Source organism: Brachyhypopomus gauderio, chromosome 3, assembly GCF_052324685.1.
Source record: "Brachyhypopomus gauderio isolate BG-103 chromosome 3, BGAUD_0.2, whole genome shotgun sequence".
NCBI classification, from domain to species: domain Eukaryota; kingdom Metazoa; phylum Chordata; class Actinopteri; order Gymnotiformes; family Hypopomidae; genus Brachyhypopomus; species Brachyhypopomus gauderio.
The window spans coordinates 36,289,588-36,304,228 of record NC_135213.1 but is presented as its reverse complement, the minus strand read 5'-3'; the positions used below and the strand labels follow the sequence as shown (position 1 = coordinate 36,304,228).

The 14,641-nt window shown below is 40.9% G+C and overlaps 2 protein-coding genes across 11 annotated transcripts; one reads left to right on the top strand and one right to left on the bottom strand.

Annotated features, from left to right (window-relative positions):
- The first annotated feature begins 7 nt into the window (after window positions 1–7).
- Window positions 8–6,680, top strand: LOC143509347 (uncharacterized). Of its 6 annotated transcripts, XR_013129636.1 has the most exons (6): window positions 11–162; window positions 1,053–1,140; window positions 1,865–1,883; window positions 2,068–2,252; window positions 5,862–5,921; window positions 6,002–6,680. XR_013129636.1 is itself a non-coding variant. In XM_076997983.1 (5 exons), the coding sequence occupies exon 4, from the start codon at window positions 2,473–2,475 to the stop codon at window positions 3,031–3,033; it is 561 nt and encodes a 186-aa protein (XP_076854098.1). In that variant the 5' UTR covers window positions 8–162; window positions 1,053–1,140; window positions 1,865–1,883; window positions 2,068–2,472; the 3' UTR covers window positions 3,034–5,921; window positions 6,005–6,680. The 6 variants fall into 6 exon arrangements, 3 of the variants coding, with proteins under 3 accessions (XP_076854098.1, XP_076854095.1, XP_076854097.1); XM_076997983.1 differs by having other exon boundaries at window positions 8–162; window positions 2,068–5,921; window positions 6,005–6,680; XM_076997980.1 differs by having other exon boundaries at window positions 8–162; window positions 2,068–5,921.
- Window positions 6,681–6,753: 73 nt separating this feature from the next.
- Window positions 6,754–12,654, bottom strand: LOC143509345 (uncharacterized). Of its 5 annotated transcripts, none has more exons than XM_076997970.1 (7): window positions 12,310–12,654; window positions 11,476–11,624; window positions 10,421–10,488; window positions 9,745–10,056; window positions 9,340–9,621; window positions 9,088–9,123; window positions 6,754–8,591 (listed from the first exon to the last, which is right to left on the bottom strand). In XM_076997970.1, the coding sequence occupies exons 3-7, from the start codon at window positions 10,473–10,475 to the stop codon at window positions 8,347–8,349; spliced, it is 930 nt and encodes a 309-aa protein (XP_076854085.1). In that variant the 5' UTR covers window positions 10,476–10,488; window positions 11,476–11,624; window positions 12,310–12,654; the 3' UTR covers window positions 6,754–8,346. The 5 variants fall into 5 exon arrangements, with proteins under 5 accessions (XP_076854085.1, XP_076854089.1, XP_076854088.1 ...); XM_076997974.1 differs by having other exon boundaries at window positions 12,506–12,641; XM_076997973.1 differs by lacking the exon at window positions 11,476–11,624.
- Between the last annotated feature and the right edge of the window lie 1,987 nt (window positions 12,655–14,641).

Sequence of the window (14,641 nt, the reverse complement as noted above, 5' to 3'; positions counted from 1 at the left end):
TCGGTTTTCCCATAAAACCGACACCACTTGAATGCAGCATTAGACCCGTCCTCAGCCGGTAAGGCAATCCCATGATGCAACGCGGGGCAGCACGGCGCAGAAAAACTTTTTTCATCATGGCGGACGGAAGAAGGACGGCCAGCGGCGAAGTCATTTTCAAATGTAAGTTATTTAAGTTTTATAGCGTAAGTGTGGTATTTTATGGGTTTTCTTGGCATAACAGAACACAAATTAGCGATTTATTGGGTTAGTCGGTGGCCTTTTTCCAGTTTTTTATATATCGATGCGTTAGCATTTATGCTAGCGGGTTTTGAAGCGTCAGAGCACTGTTTTAGATGGGCTGATGCGAACAGCTGATGCTAACAGTCCATCTAAAAGCGTTTTTTATCAGTCACTGTAATATTTTATTAGTTATCTTAGTTATTCCTTTCTTGTATAGTTTGTTAGCCCTGCTGGGTTAATAAGACATGTATGTGGGCTTTTTAACGTGATAGCCAGTGTTCAGATATACAAATGATTTCCACTCTTTTAGGGACCAGATCAGCAATCGAAGCCTTTATAAAGGCTAGAATAGAAAGAGAGAGGCTCTTCACCGGGCAGAAAAACTCTGCTCTCTCAGCTTGGAAGTAAAAGCTTATTTTAGCCAAACTAGTTAGTTATTAAACGCTAATATATTCTTATTCTGTTCCATCTTAAATGATGCAGCTGTTACACTTTGATACACTAAACCAGCTAGCTAACTGGTTCTGATTACAATAATAAAATGATAGGTTTGTGGCAAATAAGTTGATAGAAAACCTGCTTTAGAAAACTAAATAGTTAATATGTAACTAATGCATTGTCAGTTACAGTATAAGCTAATATTAAGCTAATAATTGCTTAATATTCATGCATTTAGACATCTTTCTAAACTATTTAAAATTAGGTAGATATTGCAAAATGTTTGATTACACTCGAAGCGTTTGTGTAGAACACTGAGGTTAAAATGTTGTATTTTCCTGAATTATAAAGCATCTTAATGCCATAATTTGTTTTTGTTTGTTTTTTGACAGGACTATTGTTCTGGACTTGGGGCTTGCAGACAAAGTAACGCCCCAACAAGCCAGAAAAAAATGGGACAATTTAAAAAAGAAGTACAAAGTAAGTTCAAAGATTAACCTGAAATTGTGTAGAATAATGTATGTATTTTATAGATTTTTTTGTATTGATTTAAATGTAGTTCAGATATGTAAATAATTGTTTATGTTATAAAATAATTCAGTTAGAGAGGATAGCAGATTGAGGTTGGATTACAGGTTTAAATTTATTTTAGGAGCTTAAGTGTCCGCCTTCAGGGAGTGGGACAGACAATGGGGAAGCCACTGCAGCTACGTGGCCCTGGTTCAGCCTCATGGATGAGGCTCTTGGCAGTCGACCATCAGTCACACCACCATTGCTAGTAGCCTCATCTAATGAGGAGGAACCAGGGCCATCTTCTGTTGTGGCTTCCCCATTGTCTGAGGAGAGAGGAAGGAAGCGGCAGGGAACACTGCTTGACCTCCTGCGAGAGGACATTGAGGGAGAGAGAAGAGAGGAAAGAGAGGGCAGAGCAGGAGCGGTCAGATCGCTTATACAACTTGTTAGAAAAGTTAGTTGACAAAATTAACTAATTTGTGAATTCTAAAATAAAAATGTTTTGAATTTAAGAACTGGCATTTGTGTGCTTTTTTATGGAAAACTAACTAATGCATGCCTTGCGGGTATACTGTACTGATATACTGTACTGATATAAACTTAATCGGTTGTTCATTGTATAATAACACTTGCTGAAATTCATACTCATCTTAAATTGTTTGCATTTTTTTATTCTAACTCACACTAACAGAACAAGACGAATATTAACAGTGAGTAGAACAAGTGAACTGGTTTAAAGTAGCACAGATAAGACAATGAAATGACATTTAAAACTAGAACATTAAACAAACATGAATGATGTATGTACAATATTTACATAAAGAATATTGGCAGTGCAAATGTATAACATTTTTTTTTTTTGTGTGTGGGTGGGGGGGGGGTGGGAATGCTTAGGTCCAGAGGAAAGGGTCCTCTGGAAGAGGAGAGCCAGCTTGCTAGCTGGCTCATTGAGCACCGAACTTCACTGCCCCCCCAGCTCAAGGCAGGGAGCGGTCGACCCGGGGAGACCAGGGCGGCAACCCCCCCCACCACCACATCCAAGCCCGGATCCACACCACCCCCACCACAGAGAGCAGCCGGTCCGCACATCCACATACACCTAGACACACATTTCTTTCATACACGTATGCACTCACACACATTTAACCCATAAATATATACATATATACACATATACATACATACATCCTTCCATATATATATAAATATATACATACACATACATACATATATACATATATATCTACACATACATATACACCCACACACGCTAGTCCCATATACACCACACCCCTGTGTATGCACCCACAACCATACCAATCGCACAGTGAACAAACGATGACAGACATCAACAGTATTGAGGACATGCTGGTCGGAGTCCGGAACCCTACCTCCCGGCCCACCCCAGACATCCCCATCATCCACCACCCCACTCCCACCACCCAGGCACCTCGGAGCCCCAAGGTCCAGACCCAACGCCCCGACCCAGGCCGACCGACCCACCCCCCCCAGCGGCGCAACCGCAGCGGCGCAGGTCCCCCCGCACGGGCAGGGCCCCAGCTCGGGGTCGGGGGGCCCCGGGTCCCGCCACCCGGCCCCACAGGGGAGGCCAGCCACCCCGCCGAGGGCCAGCACCTGCCCCCCCCCCCACGCCCCGGCCCCACACCCCAGAGCCCAGAGGGAGCGCCACCCAAGCCCCCCCCAACCACCGCCCGCCAGGGCAAGCACATGCCATCCCAGGTCGGCAGCCCCGGCCCCCCCGCCCAGAAAGTGGCCGGCACGAGCAGTCTCCCCGGGGTCGACCCCCAGCCACCAACCGGCCCTCCGGGAGCTGAGGCCCCCGCCAACCACCCCGACTAGCTAATGGAACTGATCAGTGGGGACCAAAGAGAATTAAATTCCTCCAACTGGTCTTTAGAGGAAGCAGACATTCTCTCCAGACAGATGTGATCAAGTAATAAATTTTTGTAATGAGTAATATGCAGGTCCTTTTTCGTTTTCCAATTGATAAGAATGGTTTTCTTGGCGATGCATAGGGCAGTGAGAACTATGTGTGATATGTCTGCCTCTGTATCTAATTCACTGACGTCTCCTAAGATGCACAGTCTGGGGGAAGTTGGGATGCAGCTTTTAAGCCCCGTGGACAATTCTACACATACCTTCTGCCAGAATTCCTTAACAGGCCTACAATCCCATATAGCATGCATATAGTTATCAATTATATTGCCTGTACAGTGGGTGCATATGTTTGATTGTGCTAGGCCCATTTGGAACATCCTTTGTCCTGTATAGTGTGTTCAATGAAGGACTTTGTATTGTATAAGTTGTAAGTTGGGGCTTTTACTTATTTTGAAGATATTTGTACATATGTCGGTCCAGAAATGTTGATCTGGATTAATAAATAGATCTCGTTCCCATTTGGCTATCGGAAGGGAGATTGAGTCATCAAATTTTAACAATAATTTATACAATTTTGATAATATTTTAGGAGTATATAGATTAAAAAATTCAGTTATCCATGCTGATATTTCTAAATTCAGTTGATTGCGGTTGAATCTCTGTTGAATGATGGATTTTAATTGTTGATATTCCAGAAATCTACTGTTGTTTATTCCATATTCTGATACAAGTTCCTGGAATGTGACAAAGTTTCCATCTTTAATAACATGTTCTAAATTTTTTATTCCCGTCATGCCATGATGAAAAATGTAGTACTTTCTTGTTCTGACAGATGTCTGGATTGTTCCAAATGGGTGTTAGTTTGCATGGGATGAGTGGGGACCGAGTTAATTTAAGGAATTCCCACCAGGCTGTCAGTGAAGTATTTATATTAAGGCTTTTAAAGCAGTCCTGACGCTTAATATTAGAGCTAATGTAAGGTAGGTCTGAGAGTTTTATTTTCCCGCAAAATGCTTGTTCTAGGTCCAACCATGGCCTGTCTATTAAGTCGTATTTGACCCATTTTAAAATGTACTGTAATCTATTGGCTAAGAAATATTGATAAAAATTTGGTAATTCTAAGCCACCATTGCGTTTTGGCTTTTGCAAGGTTTTCATACTTATTCTTGATGGCTTGTTTTTCCATAGAAATTTTGAGATGTTTGAATCTAGGGATTTAAACCAAGCAGCAGAGGGTTTATTTGGGATTAATGAGAATAAATAGTTAACTTTGGGTAGAACCATCATTTTAATGGTAGCCACTCTCCCCATGAGTGATATAGGTAAAGCGTTCCAACGTGTGAGATCATCTTCTATTGTTTTTAATAGATATGATTTAACTGCACCAAGTCTAACAGTTTAGCAGAGACATGTATGCCTAAATATCTAATATTACCTGATTGTAGTGGAGTGGTGGTCGTGTTCTGGAAACTACAGTTTATAGGCAAAACTGTTGATTTGCCCCAGTTGATGGAATATTCTGTTATAGAAGAGAAGCTGTCTATAAGTTTGATTGTATTCGGAAGGGAAGTTCTGTAGGAAAAGTAATACATCATCTGCGTAGAGACTTATCCTATGGTTTGTGGTTCCTGTGTTAATTCCTGTAATATTTGCATTTTGTCGAATTGCTGCTGCTAATGGCTCAATGAAGAGAACGAAAAGTGAGGGTGATAGTGGACAGCCCTGCCTGGTGCCCCTTTGCAGAGTGAAGCTTTGTGAGGTGATGTCGTTTGTCCTAACCCGTGCATTAGGAGAACTATGTAAGGCTTTGATCCAGTTAATGAAGGATGGGCCAAATCCAAATTTGTGTAGAACTGCTAATAAATATTTCCAGTTTACCCGGTCAAATGCTTTTTCTGCATCTAAAGATACAATGGTAGTCTCTAATTTGTTAATTGTGCAGTAATCTATTATGTTTATTAGTCTGCGTATATTGTTGGCAGATTGTCTACCCTTGATAAAACCTGTCTGGTCTGGATGTATTATAAGTGGGGTGATTTCCTCTAATCTTCTGGCAAGTGCTTTGCAAATAATTTTAAGATCTACGTTTATGAGTGAAATGGGGCGATAGCTGGAAGGAAGTGTAGGGTCTTTGCCTGGCTTTAGAAGTACACTGATGTTAGCAGAATTCATGTCTGGAGACAGGACATGATCTTTTTGAATTTGATTTACCATTCTAAAAAAGGTTGGTTCTAGCACAGACCATAATTCTTTGTAGAATTCTACAGGAAATCCATCTGGTCCTGGAGCTTTGTTATTTGGTAGCTGCTGTAAGGCTTCATGTAATTCGGGCAGAGCAAGTGGTGAATCCAGTGCAACAATTTGTTCGTTTTCTAGCTTTGGGAGATTTATATTATTAATAAATTCTTCAATAGCTGAACCTGATGGATTAATCTGTGATGCGTATAAAGCTTTATAAAACTCTTTAAAAGCTTTATTTATTTGTTGTGGGTCGTGAATAATGCTGCCTGTTGAGTTCTTAATAGAGGAGATAGTTTTTTCCTTATTAAGCTTTAACTGATTAGCAAGGAATTTTCCAGATTTATTGCCATGTTCAAAATTCTGCCAGCGCAGTCTTTGCAGTAAAAATTGTCGTTTTATCTATTATTTCATTTAATTCCAGTTTGAGTTTCCTCAGCTTGTTCAGTGTGTGTTCTTGTGGTGAAGCAGCATGGGCAGCTTCTAAAGATTTTATTTTTTCTTCCAATTCTAATACCTGTGTTTTTTCTGTCTTTTTCTTATGTGTGCAGTAGGATATTATTTTCCCCCGCATTACTGCCTTCCCTGCTTCCCAAAGAACACACGGAGAGGTACCTGGTAGATCGTTATATTCTAAATATGTTGCCCATTCTTTTTTGAAGTAATTAATGAAATCTTGTTCCTTAAATAGTAGATTACACAGTTTGTGCTCTGGTGGCTAAACTGAGGACAGCACGTATCTTAAAGTCAACAAAAACGAGTGTTTTTAAGCACTGGAGAATCACGGCAGATGACAGCGTGCTGGAAGTGAGGAGAGTCCACTCACATCAACGAGTCGTTCTTAAACATCGCTTTGACACTCCAGCCAGAGCCGAACACGTTGAGAGACTTGGAGAAGCAGTCGTTATATATTATCCCAGTGTACACCGAGAACATGCCCATCATCAGAATGATGTAGCGCCCCTCAAAGAACGTGTTCCAGAACTGAGAGGGGGAAAAAGGAAAGAATTCACCCAAACGACCATCGACGTCCAACACTTCAGTAGCTGAGAGGCCATTGTATTCTTCACCTGGAGACCTTCCACTCTACGGATGACCCATGACACCTGGACCAGCTAATCAAGAGCCTGTCTTCCACTGCGGGTACACAAGCTTTTATTTTGTAAAACCGGAGCTACACCTCACTGGTATGGAGCTGCTGATCACTTTAATTGCAGCACACCTGACTTTAATAGCATGTCCGATCTCCAGGATCGACGTTAGACAGAATTGGTCAACGTCAGCTGTGCAGCGGCTACTGAAAATACATCAAGATGGAAATATAACTGTGTGTTATATGGGGAAGCAATAAAAGTTCCAATTCGCTGTCATTTTCTGAGTCAAGTTTTCAAGTTTATTTACTTTCATTGAGAAGGAGTGTGAGGATTGTAGCGACTTTCTAGACGATGCGGCTGAAAAACCCCCTCTAATCACAAACTGAAACATGGGAAACTCACCCTATACCTATACACCCTATACTCACCTCACCCTATATCTTGAGATTCTTAACACACGGGCCGCGAGCGCCACCTTGAGGGCCTCAAAAGAACAATAGTTTTTAACTGGGGCAGTCATGGTCTTGTGGTAGGAAACCTGTCTTGTGACCGGAGGGTCGTGGGTTCGATTCTGAGGTGCCCTTGAGCAAGGCACAAAGTTCACCTCATTTCTTGTTTTCTTCTGTTTGTGGTCGTTCTCATAGAGGACCATCCAGAGGGCAAACAGGGCTAGGGATACGACTGACTAATGACGGGATGGTCGCACCACTTTTTCTCTTATAGACAAATGTAAATAATAAGTAATAATTGATAATAATAATTAACAATGTAATGAATGTAAATGTAATGAAACGCAGAGTGAGGAAGATTTTCCTAAGAATACAATGATACCATAATACCATAAAGCAGGGGTGCCCACACCTTTTCAGCTTGCGAGCTAAATAGTAAGAAACCACAAGAAAACCTGTTATCATATCACAATGTACTAGCCTGTTACTTATGCCTTCTTGATTTTCAGACCTTTGACCAAAACATTAAGATGGTCTGTAGGTCAGCACCATGCGCTTGTAAATTTAAATCACTGACATTCAGGTGACTGGTATTTATCTATCTAGAGAATCAACTCATCACAGCTACCCAACTTTACTCAGCCTGTTATCAAGTAGGCTTGGGCAGTTCGTACGCAGACCGAGCCAATAATAATAATAATAATAATAATAATAATAATAATAATCTTTATTTGTATAGCACCTTTCATTACATGCAACTCAAAGTGCTTTACAAAATAAATAAAAACATTAAAAGGAAGCAAATATAAAGAAAAAAAAACATTAAAAGAAATTAAAGATAAAAAAGAAAACAAAATTTTAATTTAAAATAACGTAATACAGTAACAATGTAATAAAATAAGATGGCAAAACTATTAAAATATTTAGAACAGACAAATGTAACTAAATAAAACAATGTATTAATTAAGTAATGTCAAAATAAATGGCTCTTATTTCATTAGAAATTATAAGTGTTTTGCGTTATGTATTTACAAAAGGTGCATTTGTTCGAGATTTACGGAAATCAGTTTATTACATCACAAAATCGTTAAGTGTTTACCTGAAGTTTTTAACATTGAACATATCAGTTATTAAATAGCTTCTTAGCTGACCCCAATACATTTAAGGGATTCATGGACTGAATCAAATAAGTCTTGTTCTGCTCAGACTGGCACTGAACATTGGAACCAGACTAGAAGGCAATAAGACAGGCTGGTGTGTATAAGGCCACGCAGGTGTGGCAGTCTCAGTACCCTCAGGTAGGGGTACTACCTGTACAACACCTGCTGTGTTGGAGATGCATACATACAGTATTCACCACAAACAGACTGATAAAAGTATGATAAATATGCAAGTCACTCTTGATACAAAAATGTTCCAAACACAGATACTGTAATTGTAAATATAAGGGGTTGCAAGGCCCAAAAAAGCATAAGCAAAAGTTCCATCATCCTTTAGCCGTTCTCCTTACAGTTCACAGATAAAGCAGAGTGTTCAGACTGATCTCTATGGTCGTCTCCACTAGGTCTTGCTTTTTTCCTCTTGTGTTGCTCCCAAGCTCTTTGTAACTTTGTCCGGACAAAGGGCGGGACAAAGTATCCCAGCAGCACGCCGCCCACCAGGCCCACACCGAGCCCAAAGCCCAGGCCATTGTATCCCTGCAGAATCCTGTTGGTCCATACCAAGCTGTGCTCTTCACCTTGAAAACAAAAATCTTTCACAATCTCTCACTCTCCATTTTACATTAATATAATTATAAATAAAGGGAACTGCTTATAATACCATTTATATAGAAATCAAATGGCACCAGTTACTCAGCTTCTGTCCACTTATACACTTATTATTAAACACTAAACACATAGTGAATCACATAATATACAAATTAAACCCATAGTGGGGTATCGTGTTATTGTATTTCTGCCATATTACCCCTCGAGTATGTTTATGACTTCAGAAAGCTGATGCAGCTCACGTATTGTTTATTTTACTTATTGTTTACAAAAAATAAAATTGCCATGTAATAAGAAAAGGCTCAAATTACTATTCTGTAAATACCTGAATTAACTATCACGTGTGTAAGAACGACATTTAGCAGCTTCTAATGTCCTACAGCCTGGATAATATCTTAAACATATGCTCATATTAATGCATGCCAAAACATCACATGGTGATCACCTGGAGTAATAATAACATACCCTGATTTGGAGGTCCAATCGTCTTGTAGGAATTTCCTATAATTAGACAAGAAGTATTAATGAGTGAACTCACAACTGCTGCAGTATTTAATAGAACATGAACTCTACTTGCAAGAGCCAATAAATATGTGTAGTTATTTCACCGTTTCTCAGTTAATTCTGCATACCTGATGTACAACATACAATTTTACAACAGGTTACATTCAACTAACCTGAATATGACTGACACAGCTAAAGAGTTTAAACACTTGCCTCCTACTGTGACTCTATGAGTTGATACAGTTTCCTGATTCCCAATGTCCCATATAGTGTAAACGCCACTATCAGACTCCTTCATCTCCTTCAGCTGCAGACTGAACATCACTCTGGTCTCATATACAGAGTTGTACTGAATTCCACCTTTAACCTCACAGAGTTGGACAGGGTTTACACTGGCTTCATCCGTCTTGTTAACAAACACCTCCACTGGCTCTGAGACGGGAATATCCAGGGTGAGAGATTCTCCAGGGTTGATCTGCCAGGAAAACTCAGTAGCTGCAAGGACACACACACACACACACACACACACATAGCATTAGGACTAAACTGGGATGTCTTTCTGAAGTTAATGTATTAAAACATTACAGGTACTGTGTGGCAGTAATAGAGGACACTTACCCTCAATCCGCAGACTCACATCACAGATGGCTTTATCATCACACTTACAGGTGTACCAGGTCCTCTTAGTGTAATCAGCATGAGTGATGATGAGGGAGAGATCGCCCTTCTGGTACTGATCATGGGTCATGTGAAATCCCTCCTTTGATTGGCAGGAGGTCTGGTCACACTGAACCAGAACGTCATGTTGTTTAGAAGACATGTGAACAACTTCACTAGTCCATGTGACCAGACCAGCACACGTCTGACTGCAAGGGAGAGTAGCAGCTTCATGAAGCTTCACCATCACTGAAGTAAACGATGATAAAGACGCTGAAAGAAGGATGAAAGAAACAAAACAGGGGAAAAAAAGAAAATCACATTTACTCAGTTTTCTCCTACATGAGATTTTCCAACTCTCCACTGGGTGGTGCACTGCGTGGGTGCCTGAACATTAGTTAAATGACACCACAACACAGGACTGAAATTGAGATTAGTTGAGTTGATACATTCATACATTGAGATTAGTTTTGGGCCATATTATAAACTGACCATATGTGGCTCAATCCAACCCAGGTGACTGATCTGGTACTACAATACTACAATTGTAACTTCTATTGATTTTACAACATAGAAATCACATGAGAACGACTGAGCTTACATGACTGTTTAAGAAATATAAACAGGAGAAACTTACCAGCTAAGGTCAGCAAGTGAACCAGGACTGCTGTCAGGGAGCTACAGATGTTCATGTCTGTGGAACCTCTGAAGAGAAACACCACTGGGGTTAATACAGAAGGAAGAACATCAGTTTAACTTATAACCTGAAATTAGCTTCTTATTCACCCATCTTATTATACATGTTTTCCATTATTTTACTTGTGGTTTTCTAGACATTGTTGAGTTATAATGTATTGTGGTCTGCCAGCGGAAGTAAAAGCACCAAACAGGTTTTGCCTTATTCTTCCAACCGTTTATCGACCCTTTTTGAGGAAAAGGAGAAACTCTCTACTTTTCATGCACTGCTCATCCTGGGTCGTCACTGCCCCAAAACAACATGAACACGGTGATACTTACAAGTGTGAGAATAAACAAAAGTGCCTGACAAACAAACCCACCTCACCCCAGCAAAGCCCACACGTGGCAAACTGTCAGAGACCAAGAGCCACTTTTTTTTACTGTGTTACAGCGAAGATCCACATCATTCACATGCGCATACTTGATATCTCTCTCACACACACACCTCTGCTCAGCCAGAGTTATTGTAAATGTCACACACAAACAAGTAATTTTCGAACGGCACATAAAAAACAAACACAAACTTCGATATAAACGTAAGGGTCTGGGAGGCCCCTAAAGCACGGCAGGGCTGGCTGTTCTGAACCGCCCATGCGCGATATCCTTCAGGAGGAATCCAACACGGTTGTCCACGTTGTGCCACGGCACGGCGAGGTTGATCTTGTATGCGCGCACACACACTACGAGCTGTTAAGTACGCAACTGTTGTTTTCTAGGTAAAAATTGGATAAACTTCGTTATCAACACTCTTTACAACGCCACTGACCTGATTTCACCTTTATGAAGAAGAGAACAGACAGCGGCAGTTTCCACAATAAGCCGCTGTTTCAGCATGCACAAGGTGCTCTCTGCGGAGCCCCTGGTCAAGTTGTCTAACGGGGATGCAATTTCCGCGAAGTTTTCTTTTTTAATCAAACGGCGATAGTACGGCGCGAGTCCAACGAAGCTACTTACCTGCTTGACGCTGCACGGATTTGGCCGATCGCGAACCGCTTCTCTTTCAGTTTGTACGGCTTTCAATCCTCGCCCCGCTCAGTATGTGCCCCAAGAAACGCAGCAGTTTTGCTTCAGGTTACATATATCCGGGTTAAGCTTTAGATTTGCTGCAAAAAGTTCACAACGAGCCCCAAATTCGATAGAATTGACCGTATCACCGGCTCTACACAGGAATAGCCATTAGAGTCGCACCTCCAAACAGCCTCCTTCAGCTTAAGTTAAATATTTATACAAATACCCGAAATGATTCGAGGAGTAGTGAACTGAAACTCTAACGACGGGTTAACTAACGACGGTGGGAACTTTCCTAACGACGAAGAGGTGCGCTCAATTGATTCACTAATGCCAGGTTCACACTACACGATTTTAAGCTGGTTTTTCAGTCGCCGACTGTTTTTTGTAGATCGCCGACAGAAACTGTGGTCGGAGGCAAATCTGCGATCACTCGGCGCTCGCTCAGTCGTGTAGTGTGAAAGCCACAACAACTGAAAGACTCGCGATTACAGCACAACCAGTCATGTAGTGCGAACGGCACAAAAACCCGACGACTGAAAAGTCGTGTAGTGTGAACCTGGCATTAATCAGTATTTGAGCGTTTCGAAAGAAAACGGACAACTCTTCCGAGGTAAAAACCAATTCATTTCAAAACAAAAACGCCGTCACTTTTACGGAGTTGTTAACCTGCATTTTATAATTCGCACCTTCTGTTGTCAAACAACTAAACACCGACAACAACTCAAACGTACACTGTTGTATCATTAACCTTACTAGTGGCTTAACAGATAACCTTACCTCGTATTAAATATCGAGTGATGATGAAAAATCTGAACGTATGTATGGCAGTGATGCACGTCTGTTCAGTGAAGAGTGGCGCAGAGCTACCGTGTGCTCCTGTGCAGTTTTGCTGTTGTGGACGGTGCTACACATACATATTATACACGGAGAACGAGTAAGCAACACAGGCAGGACTGAAAGCACATGTACTTACATATAACGCAGGAAACCCAACTAAACAACCTAAATAAGATAAAGATAACTCAGAAATAACCAAGCTAAGAGCACGAACAAACTTCTGCAACTCAAAACACGATTGATCAGGGAGGCAGAGGGCTGAGCGTACAAACACTTACAACATGTATCAACCCAGTGGCGTGCACAGACAATACTGGTCTTCAAACTTTATTTGGATTATGTCACGGGTTTTGCATTGGTTCACTTTATTCATTAAATCCTAAATTTTCAATGAGACTGGTGTGATCGTGTCTTTCTTTTACTTGCGCTCCATTGCTGGTCACATCTGAGCTTAATTTCTACAATGGTTTTAATATTCAAAGTCTCTACAGCAGGGTTCGACAACCTATGGCACGCGGGCCACCGTTGGCACGCCGAGCCATAATCACTGGCACGCGACACGCTGGACCAGCATCAGCAGAAAAATTAATAATACAAAATAGAGCACGATCCTCCAATCGAAATCGCTCCTCGACGCTCTGCTCGGCGGAGGTGTTTATACTTGGCGATCGATCGCGATATAATATTTAATTTGTGTCCATTTACACCTCCCCTCCGCTAACAATTTACACTTGCCCCCCCCCCCCCCACACACACACACACACACGTCGCGCCGACTATATATATATATATATATATATATATATATATATATATATATGGCCGGAGTGGGCCATTTTCCATTCGGGGAATCCTCCCGAATCTCCCGATTAGCCACTCCGGCTCTGTATATATATATATATATATATATATATATATATATATATATATGATGTACAAATGATGCAATACGTGTAAGGAAAAAAAAAACATTAAAGTGCCGTTCCAGAATAACACGTGAGAAGTATTTTAAACTTTGATTTAAAAATGTCTAAAGTCATGGCTCTTCTAATGTTTTTATTCAGCTACTTTTGTTTAAGAGCGGCATATACTTCTGTTTAAAGAGCTTCTCCGTGCAGTTTCCGCCTTCTTTTGGCAGATCTGTTAAGATGATTGGCTGCATTAAAAAATGATTGACAACAAAAGTCTAGTATCTGATTGGCTGCAGTCGAAAATGATTGACACTTGCTCCGCCCTTTACCCACGCCCACCGGGGCTGCGGCCTGCAGCATTACCCTTCTCGCATTACCCTTCTCCTCATTTTCAACACGTTCCTTATATATGGGTACCTCGTGACGTAGAATGTCTCCTCCCATCTGATTTCTTCAGCCACAACAAAGCAGCTTTTACTGCCGTTTCGTTTGTGGTTGTGAACACATTCTGTTGCGATCGGCGATCGCAGCCTTTTAATTCTTTGACAATTCGTCGTTTTTCTTGATGGCTAATTTTGGCATACTTAGCTCCATGTTTGGTCGCAAAATGCTGACGTATATTGTACTATTTGACAACAGCTACCGCTTCATACCCGTTTTTCACCTTGAAGCACATACGTATTCGCTTCCCCATCTTTCTTGAAACATCCTTCTATCTGCATCGATGTTTCTCTTCCTGGACATTTTGGGATCATTATTTGTATTTCCCAATTACACTTATTGGGAAAATCGCATCCATATGGAAACACTGCAGTGTCGAGATGCGGTCACTTTGCGGGTAACAATTGTGGGAAATGTAGTTTTTGCTCACCTTTTTTTTTTGACAATTTGGCTTTTTAAGCTCTCGCGGGCCACATAAAATGACGCGGCGGGCCACATTTGGCCTCGAGTTTGACACCTGTCAACTACAGGGAGTCTGTTGACCCAGAGCAGCGATTAGCACTGTGTTTGAGGTAGGAATAAAATACTGGTTAACAAGTATATTTATCACGCAGTGACCGATCAAATCAGTGTAAAAATAAAAGGTTCCCATTTCAACTAAAATGAGAAGTTGTATAATTATGTAAAGTGCAAATCTTATGTTGATATTTACAGAAGACAGTTTATTATATGGGTTCGTACGGTCATGAAAAACCTGGAAAAGTTATGGAATTTGAAAATAGCAATTTCCAGGCCTGGATAAGTTTTGGAAAAAATAAAAATACTCAAATGTTTTGGAAAAGTCATGGAAATTTGCTTGACACAATAAATTTATGTCGTTCTGATAACCGGAAGAAAAAAATAAATATATATAATATAGC

Excerpts from the sequence above, each read along its gene's own strand:
- LOC143509347 (XM_076997982.1), top strand. The coding sequence starts at position 2,473 with ATGCACCCACAACCATACCAATCGCACAGTGAACAAACGATGACAGAC.
- LOC143509345 (XM_076997970.1), bottom strand. The coding sequence starts at position 10,475 with ATGAACATCTGTAGCTCCCTGACAGCAGTCCTGGTTCACTTGCTGACC. Across the intron at positions 9,124-9,339 it reads TCATAGAGTCACAGTAGGAG|GAAATTCCTACAAGACGATT; the intron begins GCAAGTGTTTAA and ends GTCTAATTATAG. Across the intron at positions 8,592-9,087 it reads GATTGGACCTCCAAATCAGG|GTGAAGAGCACAGCTTGGTA; the intron begins GTATGTTATTAT and ends TTTGTTTTCAAG.